Source organism: Caretta caretta, chromosome 4, assembly GCF_965140235.1.
Source record: "Caretta caretta isolate rCarCar2 chromosome 4, rCarCar1.hap1, whole genome shotgun sequence".
NCBI classification, from domain to species: Eukaryota; Metazoa; Chordata; order Testudines; family Cheloniidae; genus Caretta; species Caretta caretta.
Window position 1 is genome coordinate 68214435 of NC_134209.1, and position 20611 is coordinate 68235045.

At 39.8% G+C, this 20611-nt stretch overlaps 1 protein-coding gene across 8 annotated transcripts in view; it reads right to left on the reverse strand.

The window, feature by feature from the left end:
* LRBA (LPS responsive beige-like anchor protein) overlaps positions 1-20611 on the reverse strand; it is a 558473-nt gene that overhangs the window by 154782 nt on the left and 383080 nt on the right. For all 8 annotated transcript variants that reach the window (XM_048847356.2, XM_048847351.2, XM_048847357.2 and 5 more), the window contains 2 exons: positions 1862-2002; positions 496-615 (listed from right to left, as the gene is read on the reverse strand). In XM_048847356.2, the coding sequence (XP_048703313.2) occupies positions 496-615; positions 1862-2002 (261 nt within the window). The remainder of the gene's footprint in view (positions 1-495; positions 616-1861; positions 2003-20611) is intronic.

Sequence of the window (20611 nt, forward strand, 5' to 3'; positions counted from 1 at the left end):
ATTTTCCTGGGGATGGCAAAAGGTCCCTGACATAAAGTCCCTGTTCCAAAGGAAAGGGGCATTAAAACATTTCAAAGAAAAGGTCACCAAATTTTTTTTAACATGGGCAAAACAACATTTTTGTCCTTGCCCTGTTCTTTGAAATGGCTCAATTATTTTGACCGCAATTTTTCAAAAAAATTCAACCAGAGGGAGACACCCAGCATGGAAAATTTCAGCCCAAAGGATAAAAGTTTGGCAAAGTTATAAGGAACAGAAAACAAAGACTAATAATGGGAAGCGTCAGGCAACTTTAGTAAGCGGTACTACCAGCCTTGCCTACAAAAAAAAAAAAAAAAGTTTGCAGGGTTGTAGCTGTGGTGGTACCAGGAGATCAGAAAGACAAGGTGGGTGAGGTAATTTAGGCTAAACAGAGCTCTTCATCAAGTCAGCACTTATATAATACAGTGCAATATGTGTTAACAGCTTTCACAAAAGCCAAAAACAGTATTTTACCTTGATATCAGAAGTGTCACGCTGGCTGTTGCGCCATGCTCTTGAAATTGATGAAAAAGTTCTATCTGCATGGTCAAACTTCCCGCCTTGTACATGTAAGAAAAATGTTGTAAAGGGCTCCTATGAAAGAAAAAAAAATGAAGTGATACTTTTTGAAAGAAATGTGATAAAAATGGCAATTGCAATGTCTGAAGTTTACGGTTACTCTTACTTCATTTCCTGGTGCATAAGTGGTTAATTGGGACAGGTTATTTCTGCTACCCACCTGATGAATAATTCAGACATGGCTGTTTTTGTGTGTGAGTAACCCTTATTTCTATTCTGCTGTGCTCAATGTAAATTAAGACAAATAAAAGCTTGTAAAAAATGGAAGGGAAATATTTATAGATCAGTCGTGACATGAATGGCTTTTAAACACATTAAGAAGAAAAAGCTGAATATTTTTATTATCCAAGGGTTTGTGTGGGTTGGTTGGTTTATTTTTAAATAAAGTGTTTCCAAAAATAATTGCATGGCTTAATCAGCTAAGATTTTTTTCTTTTGTTTGTTCAAGTTTATCTATTAATGCAATCAAATATTTAATACTTAATGTAACTTTACCATTGTTATGGCTAAATCTGTAATTTATGATTTAGAAAAGAAAAATGTTTGAAAGATTTAAAAGCCTCCTCTTAGTTAAAGAACACTTAAGCACATATTAGTGGGTAATTGCTTGAAATTAGCTAAGCACTATAAATTACTTCAAGGATTTATGTATGCTTGTACCATTCTAACAAGCTTTAATTAATGATGTGCTGCTAATGCTTTCCCAAAGAAATTACTTTCTAGAAGATAAATCACCGTTCAATTTTACAGAAACATGCACTGTTTAACCAATATATTGTCAATACGTTGCATCCACAATGTTACCTGCATATATACTGCAGCATCATTTAAAACAAATATGACAATGTAAAATCTTATGAGCATCTTAAGATATCTGATTTTAACTTTTAGGGATGAAAATTAAATATGTTCGTAAGAATTTTAAATTTTTCAGAGTACGCCCCAATGAAAAAAATCATGTGAGGAAGAGAAGTTCACCCTATTTAATGTAATACAATGAGGTCTACTTGAAAAGCATATTTTAAAGGAAAAAGAGCTTTTATACTGATTTGAGAAGGCTACCCCATAAAAATTAAAACATGATGTTCAGAGTTTGCAACAGATTTTATCCTTGGAAATTGAAACAAGTTGCTGACAATCAATTACTTCAAAATCTCAATTGCCTTATATTCTGTTGGGTTTTAATTTACTCATGGTTTCTGATTATTTGTCGCTTTCATTATTATTTAAAAGAAAATATATTTTTAAGGACTGTACTTACAATTCTCAACAACCAAGTGAGCGCAAAACTTGCAGTTGAGTAATGAGTGCCATAGTGAAACTTTGGAACCTGATCATCTTCCCATGATTCATATCGCTCTGCGAAGAATGCTGCTCTCTTTGGATTTAGAGCACCAATTGGCTAAAACAAAGGAGACAATCACCACATCATAATCATAACCAGTTTTCCGTGTCTTTCCAAACAGAATTATTAGCATGCATGCAAATATGTTGTCTAGGATTTTTTTTTCTTGTTTGTTTTTTGCAAAAGCAGACAGAGTTGATATGTGAGTGAAGAGAAATGTGGATCTCAAACTTGGATAACATACACACAGGTGATGGAAGAAGCTGTTACGTTCCATCAGTATAGTCTAATTTCGGTTGAACACTGATCATCACTATCAAGCATTTCACAGCAGACAGTATTACACAAAGTGGATCCTAGTGATGTTTTGTAGACTATTGAATGAGTTGTGAACAACAGTTAGAAACATGGCTTTGGACCTTGATGTTTTAGGAAAGGTGTCAGGCTGACCAAGAGTGAGAGGGAATGTCAAGTGTAGGTGGAATGTTGATATTAGAACTAGTGTTTGATTTTTTGTTTGTTTTCTTGTTGTTGGTGCTGTTTGTTTTGTTTTTTTAAATGGTAACTCATCCCACGAGAAATTATACCTAAAGAATAAGATTTGTCTGCACATAATGCAGGAAAATGAGAAAGACAAATTATATCAGAAAGTATTGATATCAAAAATCAAACTAAGTTAATTAAATATGCAAAATTACCAAAAAGACTTACCACATTTTTATAAACATTGCTAAAATGGGATTTAATTAATGCAAAATACAAAGTTTTGGTATACATGCCATGTGTTTCTTCAATGGGATTATTCCTATATCAGGATTCGGTGGTCTTTTAATTGTTTTATATGTATAATACTTTAAGAGGTCTGAAATATTTTGGTACATATGGGCAATATTTGATACATTTCTACTATATGTACAGAGACTGATATAGAATACTGTTTTCTTATACCATTAAATTAAATGATGCACATGTAAACAGATTATGGAAGTGCCTGGTTATAACTGAAGAATACCCTTGCAGAAAAGATATTTTCACATTTATCATCTTACTAAAATAAAATTAACAGATATAGTTAACAATACATACAAGATGAGACAAACATTCAAGGTAAAGCTTCTAAGCAAAAGTAAGAATCAATAATACAGCACTGAGTCAGTGAAAACAGAGGTTTCCTTTGGTTAGATGTAAAAAATAATTTAAAATCTAAGTAAAAAAATGATCTCCATTGCCGTATTTATAATTTTGGAAATATTTGGATTATCTGATTACTACTATAAAAGTATATTTTTACTTGCAGATGGCATCTGATGTACTATATCAACTGCAAGTAGTTTTTCTTCTAGATAACAGATCAAACAAGGATTTAAGATCTAATCTTACTTAAAGCAGTTTTCACTTTGCAATTGGATAAAGAAAACATCTTAGGTTGATTACTATTTTTGCAGTTCACTAATTTGAATGTAACCCTTTTAAAGGAGTGATTGCTTGCAGAAAAGGATGTTATCTGATTTAGCAAACGTATTCCAGGGAAGAATGCAACTGACTCCAAGAACTATCTTTTTTGTTACAGAACCATTTTGGAATCTCCATCTGCACAGATTTTCCCTAAAGACTCAGCTATGCTGGAGGGGAAAAAAAGAGAAATAAGATCATTCGTAAAAAAACTGTATGAATGAAAAATAGAATCAGTGCTGTATCTATATAGTACTGTAGCATTTTAAGTATTCACTTAATTTGCTCCTATTTTTATTACCCTGCAAATGAGTATGCCCCAAATCAATAGTTATAGAATTGCATTCCTTGAATATAAAGCTAAAACCAATTAGGATTGATTTCATTCTCTTTTGAAAAAATGGTATCATGCAGAGATCCATACAGCTAAAATCCACGGTATTGATTCTCACTATTATTGTTACAGTTGGTTTCTTAAGCCTGCAACAGGACAACCATCAAGACATGCCACATTTATTTTCAAGCAAATAAAAAAAAAAGTCCCCAAATGACAGAAAGCTTAGGGAGGGGAAAAAAAAACAAAAACAAAAACAACGAACCACAGAGCTGTGCACTGACAATGATACACTATCAGCTTACTCAGAGAAGTTACAGTGGGAATACACACATTGAATTATACATTACACGAATGCACTGATTTATTGTGGTAATAACATCCACCTCATTAAAAGATTCTGCTTTGCTGCAGTCGGAGAGCTACATATTGTTTACTGCTATAAATTAATGGCAGTGCACAAAACACTGTGGAACCCCTCTAACAATAGATCTGTAATGACAGTGCTGTATATCACAGCTTCCTCAGCAGCTTCATAATAAAATGGAGACAATGTATTGGTCTAATACATTCTACCATGCTGGCCCATATTTTTCTGACAACTGCTTTAGCAGACAAGGTGATTCAACAATGCTATAAAGTGCTGTAAACCGTTAACTAAGCTTGAGCCATAGAGGAAATCATTGTATAGTGGCTGTTCAAAAATCCTCCCAAGGCTGAACTTAATTAAAAATGTTAATCCAAATTTCTCAGTAACGCATATATTTGGAAACAAATAGGTAACCGTTGTTAACTACTGAGGTTGGGGATGATGGCTGATTCTTCTTCCTATGGCAAAAAGAGGAAATTCACACGAAGCTATGTAAATGTACTTATAGAAATGATGGGAGCAGAGTTGCTCACTAGCCAACATGGTTTCCCTCCAGCTACAAATCAGAGAAAAATGACAAACTGAAAGCTATAGCCTTCATCCTCAGTAATTCCATTCTTTGTTGCTGCAATGGATGGAATGGAAGAAGTAGATCTTAGTCTGTAGATTAAATGATCAGATACTCCTAGTAGTGTATGAGGAGATGCAAAAATATGGTAAGTAAGTTTTTGTTTTGCTTATTTTAAAAGAGTTAATGATCTTGTGCTCAACCAGAGGTACATACAAAAGCTATATATGATGGGAACATGGAGACTCCAATCTTCCCAGGAATATTAAACTTTTAAAGTGTTCTTGGTGTAGCAGTATTTTTTAAACATAATTTTTGGTCTAGAATTGAATATAGCAAATCCCAGTCTTCGGATCACTTTAAATTTCCTTCCTTTAAAATAGACTAAAGCAGATTTGGACTGTTGAAAAACAATCAATTACAATGTGCTGATATTTGGTGGTTTTGCTAATTTAAAATATGCCTTGGCACTATGGTGTGTTGCTGTATTCATTAGTTATGAATCTTCTGTTGATTTTACTGCTTTACATGCTGTACTTATTAGAGCAGTTACACATCTTGCCGCATTTTCAGGTACAGAAGCCTTGTCTCAGAGTCAAAGACCATTATCAGAATGCTATTTGTACACTTCTCTCATCTAGACAAATATAAGACTTTTCACGGTTTCTATCACATAAGCACGCATTCTAGAGTACAACAAAGAAAAATAATGGAAGACATTCACTTTGGAGAATGAACTGTTGAAGTCCTATTTAAACAGATTTAAGGTTTACAAGGTAGTATGCCTAGTTAAGGTATGTAGTGGCTTTCTTCCCTGTATACTTTGTTTTGATTTTAGCTAGCCTTATTTTAAGGATGTCATCTTTTGATGTCATCTGTGTCATCTTTACATTACTTTTATAACTGGATTCCTTTTCATACTGAAATGTAAGCTTTTTCCTTATTAAAGAAATTACACACTTTTTGTTTCACTAACTGTACACCTTTTACAGAGGCAAAATTTGGAGGATTTGTGATCATGAAATCTGGTCATTTGTCTTGGTTACCTAAAATCCACAAAGGATTTGAAAGGACAATGAGATGACATTTAGAGGCCAGAGTATTAATTGTTGTAGACAATAGGTGATTATAGTGTTTTAACAGTCTCTTCGCCTCTCTGGTTCTTGGAGAAATATTCCCAGAAACTGATTTTTGGAAACCAATGGGGTCCATGAATTCCCAGGAAGAGAGGAGACAACAGTAATTAGCTAACTGAAGATTTTTGGCCAGCAATAACATTAATTGAAGATTTTTGGCCAGCAATTCAATGGTCCGTAATGTAGTACAGGATTTTTAGACCAGTGAAAAGGTGTTCTTATTCATAGGACTACATATTTCTGCTTTCCTTCATCATGAACAAGAATCATATTAGGTGGACCCTCCCTACGGGCCATCTGAACTGGAGCTTTTTTCTGATCTATTCCATTAATAGTTTCTCTAGCTCTTCTTTCAGAGTGGTAGCCGTGTTAGTCTGTATTAGAAAAAAAAAAGAGGAGTACTTGTGGCACCTTAGAGACTAACAAATTTATCTGTAATGTTAATCAGGATGGCCCATTTCAAGCAGTTGACAAGAAGGTGTGAGTAACAGTAGGGGAAAAATTTGCATGGGGAAATAGTTTTTACTTTGTGTAATGACCCATCCACTCCAGGTCTTTATTCAAGCCTAATTTAATGGTGTCCAGTTTGCAAGTGGTATTTAATGGTGTCAACTGTTTGAAATGGGCCATCCTGATTATCACTACAAAAGTTTTTTTTCCTCCTGCTAATAATAGCCCACCTGAATTGATTAGTCTTGTTACAGTTGGTATGGCAACACCCATTTTTTCATGTTTTCCGTGTGTGTGTGTGTATATCTTCCTACTGTATTTTCCACTGCATGCATCCGATGAAGTGGGTTTTAGCCCACTTAAGTTTTTGCCCAAATAAAATTTGTTAGTCTCTAAGGTGCCACAAGTACTCCTCGGGGGTTTTTTTTTCTAGTTCTTCTGTTATTCGGTTGATTACCTGTTATTCATGTTGAAACTATCTTTTTCACTTATTTCTACTCTGGATGACTCCATCTGTTATGTCAGAATCCTCTAACAAGAACTGTCTCCCTCATTTTATATATTTTGGATGGTTGTGAAGATTTTATTTCTTGTAATATATTTCTGTAGTACCAGATGGAAAACTCTTTGGTCTCCTCATAATGCTTTCTCTGTTTGTAAGTACTATCACTGTCCTTGAAGCAAAACATTTGTCACCCCATTATAACTGTGTCCTCTGAGTCTTGGAACTCCTATTTTCCTTAAGAGTATTCTGAAGTATGCTGACATTATCTGATTTCTTCCAGGTATTTTTTCCAAGGTCTTTTATTGTATTCACAACATTTTCTTGTCTTCCTGTTTTTCTTAATCTCAGTTTCTGATTTTCATTAATAATTTTCAGTCACTGCTTACTTGTTTGTTACTTCCTAGATTGGTTCCATGGGCGTATTTGATGTCACAACCCATTAGGTTTTCCTTTTCTCTATTGAAGATTTTAGAATCACTCCTACAGATTAGACAACTTCTAATCAATAGGCTTTTTCTAAGAATATTTGGGCTATATTCTTACTGGTTAGTTTGAGTCTCTCCCATTTCACACTTATTCTGAGTTTGCAAAATGGCATGAGACATCATGAATGGCAGGGGGGCAAGGACAACGGAGACAGAAAGGGCCAGAACTTTATCAACATACTCAAAAATGACAGGTTTCAGAGGAACAGCCGTGTTAGTCTGTATTCGCAAAAAGAAAAGGAGTACTTGTGGCACCTTAGAGACTAACCAATTTATTTGAGCATGAGCTTTCGTGAGCTACAGCTCACTTCATCAGATGTAGTTCACTTGATGTAGATCTGATGAAGTGAGCTGTAGCTCACGAAAGCTCATGCTCAAATAAATTGGTTAGTCTCTAAGGTGCCACAAGTACTCCTTTTCTTTATACTCAAAAATGTAACTGAAAGGATAACTCTTGAAAGGAAAAGATTCATTTCTGTTTTGCAGACCTCTTTGGCCCCAGGAGACCCGCCACAGAACCTGTCATAGGTGATGGGCATTAAATAATGATGGTCCTCCCTTATGGGGGCATCACACGCTACTAAAGGATCATTGTCTCCAACCATTCAAACCCTTGACCCACAATGTGCTCCAGCTATAATGGCTAGGATGTTTTAGTCTCTAAGTGTAGTGATTCTCAGGATATAAACTGCCAAAGTTGCATCTGAATTGAAATGGCAGGAAAAAATATATGAAGACAATAAGCACAACAACATACACTTCTTTTCAAGATCTGATATCTTATTGCATACTTAGGCTAGAAATACTTTAGCAGACTAGAAAGCCACTAAGCACTGGTCCAATGACCAGTGATCATAAATTTAAAAAAATAAAATCTGATCCTGAACTTGCTTCTCCTCTTGATTTTTTCATCTATTTCTGCCTGATCTTACCCACTATCTGAAGTTTTGTAAATCTACTTCTTTGAACTGTTGAGTTATGCTTCTCAGCATATTTGCCAAGTATGATCTTTGTTCTTCCTAGGATTTATTTTCAAGACCACTTATCTGGTTTTCATTATTGAGAATTTTCAATAACTTATGTTTGGTCAAACACATCTTCAGAAAAAGTATACAGTCTTGATTTGAAGACAACATAGAATCATAGACGATTAGGGTTGGAAGAGACCTCAGGAGGTCATCTAGTCCAACCCCCTGCTTAAAGCAGGAACAATCCTCAACTAAATCATCCCAGCCAGGGCTTTGCCAAGCCGGGCCTCAAAAACCTCTAAGGATGGAGATTCCACCACCTCCCTAGGTAACCTATTCCAGTGCTTTACCACCCTCCTAGAAAAATATTGTTTCCTAATATCCAACCTAGACCTCCCCGACTGTAACTTGAGACCATTGCTTCTTGTTCAGTCATTTGCCACCACTGAGAACTGCCGAGCTCCATCCTCTTTGGAACCCCCCTTCAAGTAGCTGAAGGCTACTATCAAATCCCCCCTCGCTCTTCTCTTCTGCAGACTAAACAAGACCAGTTCTCTCGCCTCTCCTCATACGTCATGTGCCCCAGCATCCTGATCATTTTTGTTGCCCTCCGCTGGACCATCTCGACAATTTGTCCACATCCTTTCTGTAGTGGGGGGGCCCAAAACTGGACGCAATATTGCAAATGTGGCCTCACCAGTGCCAAATAGAGGAGAACAATCACTTCCCTTGATCTGCATCAAGAGATGGAGAATTCACACTTCCCTTGGTAGTTTGTTCCGGTGGTTAATCATTCTCTCTGTTAAAAACGTGTGCCTCATTTCCCATTTGAACTTGAGAGGCTTCAGCTTCCAGCCATTGATTCTTGTTATGCCTTTCTCTGTTAAATTAAAGAGCCCTTTAGTATCCAGTATTTTCTCCAATTACAGTATTTATTCACTGTAATCAAGTCACCTCTCAATCTTCTTTTTCATAAACTAAACAGATTGAGATCTCTAAGTCTCTCACTATAAGGCACTAGCCCTTGAGTCACTTTTGTGGCTCTTTTCTGCATCCATCCTAATTTTTCAACATCTTTTTTAAAATGTAGATGCCAGAACTGTGCACAGTATTCTAGTATCTGCCTCAACAATGTGGTATACACCTCTATTCCTATTCACTACTCCCCTATTTACACACTGAAGGATTGCATTAGCCCTTTTTGGTCACAGCATCACACTGGAAGCTCATCTTGAGATGCTTGTACCCTATAACTCCTAAATCCTTTTCAGAGTCACTGCATTCCAAGACACATTCCCCCCCATTCTGTAGGATGGACTACATTCCTTACCCCTGCTTGTAAAAATTTGTGTTTTAATACAGCCAAATGCATTTTGCTTTAATGGGCCCAGCTTACCAATCATATCAGACTACTCTCTGACTGCCCTGTTTTCATCCCTATTTACCATTCCGCCAATCTTTGTCATCCACAAATTTTATCAGCAGTGATTTCATATTTAGTTCTTGTCGTTATTCTATACTGTCTGATTCACAGTGGCTGTGAATACTCCTAATTTACATTAAGCTCTGGAGCAGGCTGGCAGTGCTTAATCGCAGTGTCTTCTAATGCACTGACTTTATTTTGGGTGCATTGAAATGTCCGGCATAAGTACAGAGCAAATCCTTAAAGTATAATAACTCCGCAGTTAAAACACAGTCTATACTAAGATCCTGTATAGACATTCAGGGTTTTATTTGTTAAGTCACCTTTGGATCAGGTGCAAAAACCTAACATTTAGTTACCAGATATTAAGTGTTCAAGTCATGCTGATAAGGCAAACAGAGAGGGAACATTTCTTGGGATCAAAGGAAATTAGGGAGCTATTACACAGGAGTTCATACCTTTGGAACATTCAAGCTCAGGGGAAGCTTTGGCTGAGGTTTATGTTGCAGTATCGGAGGACACTTAGGTTTTTTTTTCCTGTTACTAATATAAGCTAAGCACCAAAAAAGGGTTTGGACATTTAAAATGTTGTCAATAGGACTATAATTAGAATGAAAAACTCATTGTCCTGGACCTGCAGGAAGAAAGACAAGATGGGTGTGGTTTCATTAGGCCACAACATTATGAATGTCCAATTCCTGTTTGCCAGGGAACTGCCCCCCCGCCCCAGTACCTGCCCTGGACATCAGCAACTTACTATATTGTGACAACTTGAACCTTACCTGATGACCTACCTCACTGGGTAGGTCAAAAACTAATCAAAAACTTGATTAGCACAATGCCCACAGCAAAATAAAAAAACCCAGTCCAGTGTAATCCTAGGGATGGCAGCTCTAATCCAGGCATGAGAGCGGGTTCAGGCCAGAGGGATATAGTATATACACCTTCCCTAGAATGTTCAGAAGCCAATGGCACACCTGAGTCTCACCAGCTCGCCCATCAGTTCAGTAATGTTTCTCCCTTCCCTGACCACTTCTTCCCCCAAACCCAAGGGTGGAGGGACCCTTAAAGGAGCCATAACCCCTTTTTCCTGTCAGTCCAGACAAAGACCCCATGTCCTGAGGCAGCGGGAGGTGGGTGGGACAATTTGCATTTCAAAGTAACAGCAAGTTTGCTATAGACAACTGCACGTGGTTGGCTTTTGTGTCTGGGTGTACCCACATTTGCTTACACAGAAAGAAGGCAGGTTATTTCAGTGACCATGTATGTGACATAGTACCTTTTCTTCCCCTCACCTCTTTACCTGAATAGCATTATTATGGAGTGTTTTGTTAAAGGTCATACTCAGATAATAATTTAGTTACATAGTACGACTGTCAGTTTAGAGGACTCGAATCTTAGGCCATTAGTTCCATCATCTGTTAGAGAGCTAGTAGGGTTGTTGGGTTTGAATAACTCTAGGATTCTCTGTTGGAATTGTCCCATGATTAGCATAACAAGTGAGTGTACTCAAATTATTTTACCTCAGAGTATGGCTCTTTTGCAATTGTGCTGCCTCCTTTGCCAATCACTAGAGATATGTACCTTTAACATCTGACACCAATCAAGTGAGTATCCATTTGTTCACATTCCACCTACTTAAACTTCTTCCCTTGTGACACAGGCATATCATTATGCACACGATTACAGGTATAACATATGGTTTTGAATAAAGGTATCTCAAAGAATTATTTGGTATCTAGCATTGCAGTCCAACAAACAGGGTGTGAGAGTGTGTGTGTGAGAGACAAACAGACAATAGTGAAAGTAATTCTTGAAGGGAACAGTTAAACATTAAGTACAGCTGATATTACAATCACTTCCAAAATATAAACAGGTTTCACATGCAAATGAGAATAATTAAGTATCATCTACAAAATATATATACCAAAGCTCACCACACTAAAACAATTCACAAAGAGAATGGAGAAAAAAATACCATATTACATAAATGGTCACTGAAACCACACAGGATCTTCCTGTGTATGCAAGTATGTGTGTATGCCCAGACATAAAAGCCAGTCAAGGGTATTCCTCTACATCAAACTTGCTGTTACTTTGAGATGCAAATGAATTTTTCACTCAGACATTTATTTTATTTTATCCTGGTAAAGAGAGACACAGATAAATGGCCTCCAGTGGGCTCATTTAAGACTCATATGCACTGTTTAGGGTGCAGACAACTATTTCTCATCAGCTCCTTTATCTAACTGACAAGAATAACCAACAGACCATGATCAGCATTTTTACAAATCTAGGCTCTTTGGATATTTTTTCATGTACTGCATATGGATAAAATGGCATAGCACTATCTCAACGTACTCTAAAATTAAATGTAATATAATCTAAACAGTACCAAAGCCACTGAGTTTTAGATCTATCAATATGATTTTTTTCAGTGAGCTTTGTATCTCTCACAGATACATGTTTGAAGTGACACTAAATCAGGAGTGGGCAAACTTTGTGGCCCTAGGGCCACATCGGGTACAGAAATTGTATGGAGGACTGGGTAGGGAAGGCTGGGCGAGGCTATGCCTGGCCCCCACCCCCATTCCAGCCCCCTGGAACTCCCACCCCCATCCAACACCCCTACTCCCCACCCCTGACTGCCCCCTAGGACTCCTGCATCCCTATCCAAAACACCCCTGGCTCTCTGCCCCCGACCATCCCCCCGGGATACCCATCCCCTATCCAATCCCCCCTGCTCCCCATCCCCTGACTGCCCCCTTGGAGCCCTCCCACCCCCTATCCAACCCTCCCTGCTCTCCCTGCCCCACATTACCTGTGGGATGGGGGAAAGGGGGGCTCAGTCCTTTCCCTGTGCGTTTCCCCTGCTCATTTGGCTGCTCTCCCTGGCAGTTGGGCAGGGCTCGCTCCCTGTCTGGGCTTGGCTGCTGGGTACAGGGGCCAAGCATGCTGGAGGTGGAGGGGGGCCCTGGGGTGCTCTGCCCCTGTCCCCGGCAGCAGGGCCCAGGCCCCTTGACCACCTCCCTGCATCCCGCTCCGGAACTTCCCCAGACTGTGCCGCCCTGGAGCACCAGGTCTGGCCGTGCTATAGCCGTGCCGCCGCCCAGCTGAAGCTGCAGCCACACTGTCCAGGTGCTGGGGGGACTGTGACTGCAAGGGAGGCAGGGAGGGGAGCAGAAGAGGGGGGGCCAGGGACTAGTCTCCGCCCCGCTCACCACGCTGTGGGGGAGTTGGGCTGGCTCCTCTGCAAGCCTGTCCGGACCCTGCTCCCTGGCAGGAGCTCGGGGGCCAGAGGGAAAGGTCCTGCGAAGGAGATGTGGCCCACAGGCCGTAGTTTGCCCCCCTCTGCACTAGATAGTCCTGAAAATACGTTGGACCATATTATGCCATCAATATTTAAGCAAAACTTGCTTTTCAAATCAACGGGAAATTTTGTTTCACCTATTATGGCACAATGTGACCCACTGACAGGGTGACCAAATGTCCCAATTTTATAGAGACAGTCCCAATTTTGGGGTCTTTTTCTTATGTAGGCTCCCTTGCTAGCTGCAACTAGAATCCCTTGCTAGCTGCAACTCCAATTGTGCTTTGGCCTTCCTGATTACACCCCTGCATGCTCTAGCAATATCTTTATACTCCTCCCTAGTCATCTGTCATTACCCCCCACCCCGTCCTGATTTTTCACATTTGCTCTCTGGTCACCCTACCCACTGAGAACATAAAAAGCAACTCAAATGGCAAAGGCAAAATAAGTAAATTATCTTGGAACTAACTGAATAAAAAGGTAACTGTAACTGTTTACATATCAGTGATGTTACTATCATTCACCCACATTGTGTATGTAAACTAATATTAATTGAGATTTTTACTTAAAAGCTAACATATGTTGTTTAGCCATGTAAAACTATCCACTAATAAAAATGCTCTAAGGGTTGTCCCAAGGTTAAAAAGCTTGAATGTGTCCAAATAAAAAAGTGTTTTTAATTATGCAAAAAATACAGAAGCTTACTAAGTCTGAAGTTGATAACTGATCAATAACCTTGAGCTCAAAACAGCAAGATAACCTTACATTTAGTGATAGCTAAATTTGCAGTGGGACATCCCTCATCAACCCAGAATATTAAAAGAATGGAAAGAAGAAATCAAGGGGAAAGACTTATACATTACTTTCCCCCTTCATATTGCCTACAACACTATCGATAATGCACTCCAACATTCTTTAAGGCTTTCATTTCCATCTCCAACAGATACCCAAACGTAATGCATAACCCAGCTTCAAACTTAGACTTTAAATAAAATGTTAGCAGTGATCTTGTATGCTTTTATGTAACTTATATCAACCAATCAGCATGACTGACTATCACATATGGCATGCATTTGGGAAGTCACTCAGTCTTAATACTGCGGAAGTCACTGCTAAGGTTTGGTTTACCTCAGTGGATCTCTCTCAGAGTAAAGGGAGCTTCATGTGACTGGGAATCAGAGGGAGAAATGGTGCTGTTGAAGCCGATCCTGCCTATGTCAAGTGCTGGAAAAGTGTGTAGAGGCTGTGCTGTCCCTCAATAAATTATCTGATTACATTTTTTCCCTATTTAAAAGTTACTGAAAGTAAATACACCAAGAGTAATCCTCCATGATTAGCAATGACAACATAACCTGACAGCCGGAAGGAACCTCCCTGAAACAACCTTTGTTACCATTCACTTTCCAAAACAGTCCATAGGTCCTCATGGCCTTCCAGAAATTGGATAAAGCCAGGAGCAGTGGCAGGGAATGTGTACCTTCATTATACCAGCAGATCTGCTTATTGCTCTCCCCCTTTCTTGCCAGGATGAAGCCTTCAAACATGTCAAGGCCATAAAAATGTGATGGCCACCATCTTGGCCCACTCGAGGAATTGAACCAATGACCTCCAGAGCTCCAAGCATGAGTTTTTACAGCTTGTGCTAAAAAAGCCCATTTTCTCAAGCTGAGAGCTGTAACAGACTTACATCCTCTATGTATGATTAGGCATAGAGTGGGGCACAATGCACACACTGACCAGTGGGTTACACAAGCAAATTGCGTGACAATTGACTGAAATGTGAAACGTATTTTGGTTATTCATACCATAATTTAGATCATCACAGCTTTTCAGTACAAAACCTATTTTAAAGTGATGTTCTCACTGTGCAAATCATATCCAAAGCTACCATCTCTTCACATTGTTCAGCAGCAGCGTTTGAACCCGTTAACCTTCACATCCCTAGCTTAAACAATTACTACTTGAGCTACAAGAGTAACTGGTAGTAATTGACTAGCTAGGATGACTTGATACACACTTTCTCAGAGCATTACACAACTATTTACTCACTAGTCAGCAGTAAAATATTGTCAGCCAAGAATCCTGGATTCTATCCCTAGCTCTGGGAGAGGAGTGTGGTTTAGAGTGGTTAGAGATTGGATTATCCTAACTGGTTTAGTCATTCCAAAAGACAGTGTGGTACACTGGCTAAGAATGGCATCTATTGTATTAGAGACCTGGATTCTGTACCTACAGAGGGTGCAATGAGCACTCTCCATTATTTTTTCTTAGTGGGATGTGGAGTGTTCAGCAGGTCTGTTCTTAACTATTTTCTAAGTTGGTGTTCCTGGCCACAGTTAAAAATAAATATAGTGAATTGCATGGGAATTAAAACAGCACATTGAAGATATGAGATTTGAAACCCTGATTCATTATTCTCCATTATGGCTAAAAAGCTATAAAATATTCCATAGACAAACACTACTAATGTATAATTGATATTCTAGCCATCAGCACGAGGAGCAACAGTGTGGCCAGAGCACAGGTGTTTTAGATTTAACAGAATATCAGGGTTGGAAGAGACCTCAGGAGATCATCTAGTCCAACCCCCTGCTTAAAGCAGGACCAATCCTCAACTAAATCATCCCAGCCAGGGCTTTGTCAAGCCAGGCCTTAAAAACCTCTAAGGATGGAGATTCCACCACCTCCCTAGGTAACCTATTCCAGTGCTTCACCACCCTCCTAGTGAAATAGTGTTTCCTAATATCCAACCTAGACCTACCCCACTGCAACTTGAGACAATTGCTTCTTGTTCAGTCATTTGCCACCACTGAGAACAGCCGAGCTCCATCCTCTTTGGAACCCCCCTTCAGGTAGTTGAAGGCTGCTATCAAATCTCCCCTCGCTCTTCTCTTCTGCAGACTAAATAACCCCAGTTCCCTCAGCCTTTCCTCTTAAGTCATGTACCCCAGCTCCCTAATAACTTTCGTTGCCCTCCGCTGCACTCCCTCCAATTTTGTCCACATCCCTTCTGCAGTGTGGGGATCAAAACTGGACACAATACTCCAGGTGTGGCCTCACCAGTGCCGAATAGAGGGGAATAATCACTTCCCTCGATCTGCTGGCAATGTTCCTACTAATACAGACCAATATGCCATTGGCCTTCTTGGCAACAAGGGCACACTGCTGACTCATATCCAGCTTCTCATCCACTGTAATCCCCAGGTACTTTTCTGCAGAACTGCTGCTTAGCCAGTCGATCCCCAGCCTGTAGCGGTGCATGGGATTCTTCCTTCCTAAGTGCAGGACTCTGCACTTGTCCTTGTTGAACCTCATCAGATTTCTTTTGGCCCAATCCTCCAATTTGTCTAGGTCACTCTGGACCCTATCCCTACCCTCCAGCATATCTGCCTCTCCGCCCAGCTTAGTGTCATCTGCAAACTTGCTGACGGGGCAATTCATCATCCAGATCATTAATAAAGGTGTTGAACAAAACCGGCCCCACAACCAACCCCTGGGGCACTCCGCTTGATACTGGCTGCCAGCTAGACATCGAGCCGTTGATCACTACCTATTGAGCCTGACAATCTAGCCAGCTTTGTATCCACCTTATAGTCCATTCATGCAATCCATACTACTTTAACTTGCTGGCAAGAATACTGTGGGAGACCATGCCAAAAGCTTTGCTAAAGTCAAGATATATCACATCCACCGCTTTCCCCATATCCATAGAACCAGTTATCTCATCATAGAAGGCAATCAGGTTGGTCAGGCATAACTTGCCCTTGGTGAATCCATGTTGACTGTTCCTGATCACCTTCCTCTCCTCCAAGTGCTTCAAAATGGATTCCTTGAGGACCTGCTCCATGATTTTGCCGGGAACTGAGGTGAGGATGACCCGTCTGTAGTTCCCCGGGTTCTCTTTCTTCCCTTTTTAAAATATGGGCACTATATTAGTCTTTTTCCAATCATCCAGGACCTCCCCCAATCGCCACAAATTTTCAAAGATAATGGCCAATGGCTCTGCAATCACATCAGCCAACTCTCTCAGCACCCTGGGATGCATTAGATCTGGACCCATGGACTTGTGCATGTCCAGCTTTTCTAAATAGTCCTTAACCTGTTCTTTCACCACTGAGGGCTGCTCACCTTCTCCCCATATTGTGTTGCCCAGTGCAGCAGTCTAGGAGCTGACCTTGTCTGTGAAGACCGAGGCAAAAAAAGCATTGAGTACTTCAGCTTTTTCCACATCATCTGTCACTATGTTGCCTCCTCCATTCAGTAAGGGTCCCACACTTTCCCTGACCACCTTCTTGTTACCCTAACATACCTGTAGAAACCCTTCTTGTTACCCTTCTCATCCCTTGCTAGCTGCAACTCCAATTGTGCTTTGGCCTTCCTGATTACACCCCTGCATGCTCTAGCAATATTTTTATACTCCTCCCTAGTCATCTGTCATTTCTTGCAAAAGGAGTACCAAAAAAGAAACAATCCAGTGAAAATTTGACGAACTGGATGATTTTTAAACTCTTATTCTTCCCTCTGTATCAATTCATTTTTTTAATCAAACCATCATGAAAAATTCAAGCTGTACTAAAAGTTTATATTTTGTGTTACGGTTTTGCCATTTTAATGATACTTTTCCAAAATAAAGGTTTAAAGCTCCTGTTAAAACTGAACTCATACACAGACCTAACTATAGTACAGCAACCATTGCACTACAACATAGAAAAGCAGAGGTTTAAATAGAGTATAAATTAATGTGAAGAAAAAAAGGACTAACAAACTAATGAAGATCTTTATTTCTAGAGTAATTCATTGAATATGGAAACAAAATTATTGAAAGTAAGACCCTGGCTACCCTGTATAGACAAAGTTCATAAGTGACCTGATAATATTTTAAAAATCCACACTCGCACAGCATAGTGTGAGAGGGCTTGCCTCGAAATCACCATACCTCATCAAAAACTGATGAGACTAGCTTTAGTTTCTCAAAGGCCTCTCTAGATTGGTCTTGGGAGGTGCAAGAGAAGGCAAACAATTCTGACTGGTGACTTTATATCCTTCCAGTCCTTTGAATGACCACCAGCTCTCCTTCCTGGTGGATATGTGTCACCAATGGCACTGGGAAAGGGTTGTGTCACCGGAAGGGGAGTGGGGTGCTTTCTATAACAGCTTCATGCTATCCAAGATACATAAGAAAGAGGCCAGGTCAAAGGTTGGGTATGAGCCACCATGGCCTCTGTGGCTCCTGTTCAGAGCAGGAAACAAATCATCTTATTCTGCCTCCTGAGCCCCGAAAGCCACAATATGCAATATGATTCTTATAGGTGAAATCAAATTTTTTTTAGGGCCTCAGGGTAACTTTGTGAGATGTATGTACTCAGACAACCACCTGAGGGCAGGTCATGGCCTTGTACATGCCATCCTACATGCTTCCCCCACTTTGGTGCTTGACACAAAGGCAGAGCCTCACCACAAGTGGATTTGACACCATAATTTGGAATTAAGTTCCATAAAGCAGTTACCTTAATTGCCCTTTTTCTAGAAAGGAGAATGTGATCCTAATATAGTGTGCCCTAGATCTCTGCTCAACAGTATAGCACTGTCATATCCAATCTCTGCCACTGCATCAGTGACCCACTCAATGCCCTGTACTGTGCCTGGGTTTGTAGTAAAATAGGAGGCTAAGCAACACATCAAATTGCAAAGATTGCAATGGAATATAAGCAATTAGCATGAATGTACCCCTCACCCTTCTGAGTAATACTGTACTGCTCTATCAAAGACAAACTGACAAGAATGTCAGTACCAGATTCATACACATATGAAATCCATTGTCCCTAAAGAATCTTGGGTGATCCTTTCATAACTGTTCACAAATACTGTGATCTCAAACCTATGTTTGGATACCTACTGATTGACAACTTTTCTTGCATTTATCTACTTGTGCTGGCTTAATGGCAGCACACCAAGCCTTCCTTGGAAGCACCTCAGACCAAACCATGGGGTCAGAAAACTGCTGATTAATGAGACTGAAATCCTCTCTGACCTAAGATTACAAAGTCTACCCTCATCCCTGTTGCTTTTACTTGAGAACAATGAGAATCTGCAGCAGATCTAGAGGTTCTTCCCTTGGAACAGACAGATGCAAGCAGCTGATCCCAAAACTTTCTGCAAAGGCGATGGCAATGATGAAGTACAGTCTGAACCACAATGCCTAAATGCAATATGATTCTTATATGTGAAATCAAAGGGAATCATGGATTTTTAGTGCCTCTTAAAATCAGGCCACTTTTTAAGGTGCCTAAATATGGAGTGAAGTTCTTTAAAAGGAGGTTGAGGCTTAACTATTATTCCTGCCTGGAATCTATTCCTAATTACTTGGTGCCAGCAGCAATGTAGTCTTCCACTCAGCGAATAGCGTGATTTGATTTGGAATTTGAAATACTGATTTTAGTTATTCTAATGGCAGATAATCTGGTGGAGCCCAACTGTACATCATGTGGTAAATAAGCAAAGCAAAAGATTTACATACGCTTCACGCTAAGTAGTTTAGGAAACACAAAAAAGAATATTCCACCCCAATCACCTTACATGATAATGGAATTATTATCTTAACAGCAAAGCATGTGACCAGTTCACCAGAGATGTGCTATCTACAAAATTAAATGATTTGCACAAACCAGTCCATACCCCAAGTATAAATTATCTATTTACATGTTCATCTTTAAAAGCAGCAACATCCACGAACAAGAGCAAAAACAATTTTGCAGTAATAACTCTAGTAACTGTGTTTCTTTGAGATGATGGTGTCAGAGAACTCTATTGTCCATGATGGGAAAAGGAATGATTTTTTTGTAGTTCACTAAAACACCCAGCTGAGAGAACAGGAAGAGAACACAGCTGTCAGGGATGGTCTAGATAACACTTAGTCCTGCCATGAGCCTCTCAAAGTCCCTTCCAATCCTATGATTCTTGCCACTGTCTCCTGTTCGGGTCTGCCCTAAATCAGCCAGTCATCAAGATAAGGGTGGACAGGAATGCCCTTCCTTCTGAGGATGCCAGTACTATTTCCAGGCACTTTGTGAAGTCTCTCAATGCTGTGCAGAGTCTGAATGACAGTACTTTGTATGGGTACTGATTAGATGCTGTGAATCTTAGATACTTCCTGTGGGCCAGATGGATGGCTAAGTGGACGTATGCATCCTGCAAGTCAAGGGACATGAACCAGTCTTGAGCCTGAAGAGATGGGATGACTGAGGCAACCATTAGCAGCCTGAATATGAGGCAGCATATATATTTTTCAGCCTCCTCAGGTCTAGGATAGGACAAACATCCCCTTTCTTATTTGGGATGGTAAGTATCAGAAATAGAAGCCTCTTCCCCAAGACTCCTGTGGAACCTCTTCTACAGCCCCTAGATGAAGCAATCAGGCCATTTCTGTTTATAATAGTGAGTCCCTGAAGAGAACAGGGAAGGACAGTGGGTGGAGATAATATTTGGAAATGGATAGGGTAGTTGTAGTTGATTATATCTATCGCTCATTTGTCATCTGTAAAGGCCACCCATGCCTGATGGAAAAGGACAGGGTAATTCTCAAAGTTGGACACTGGCTCCAAATTGATGGGAGCATTGAGTCAAACTGGAGTCAAATCTGCTGCTTCTTAGAGGGAACCAGGTTAG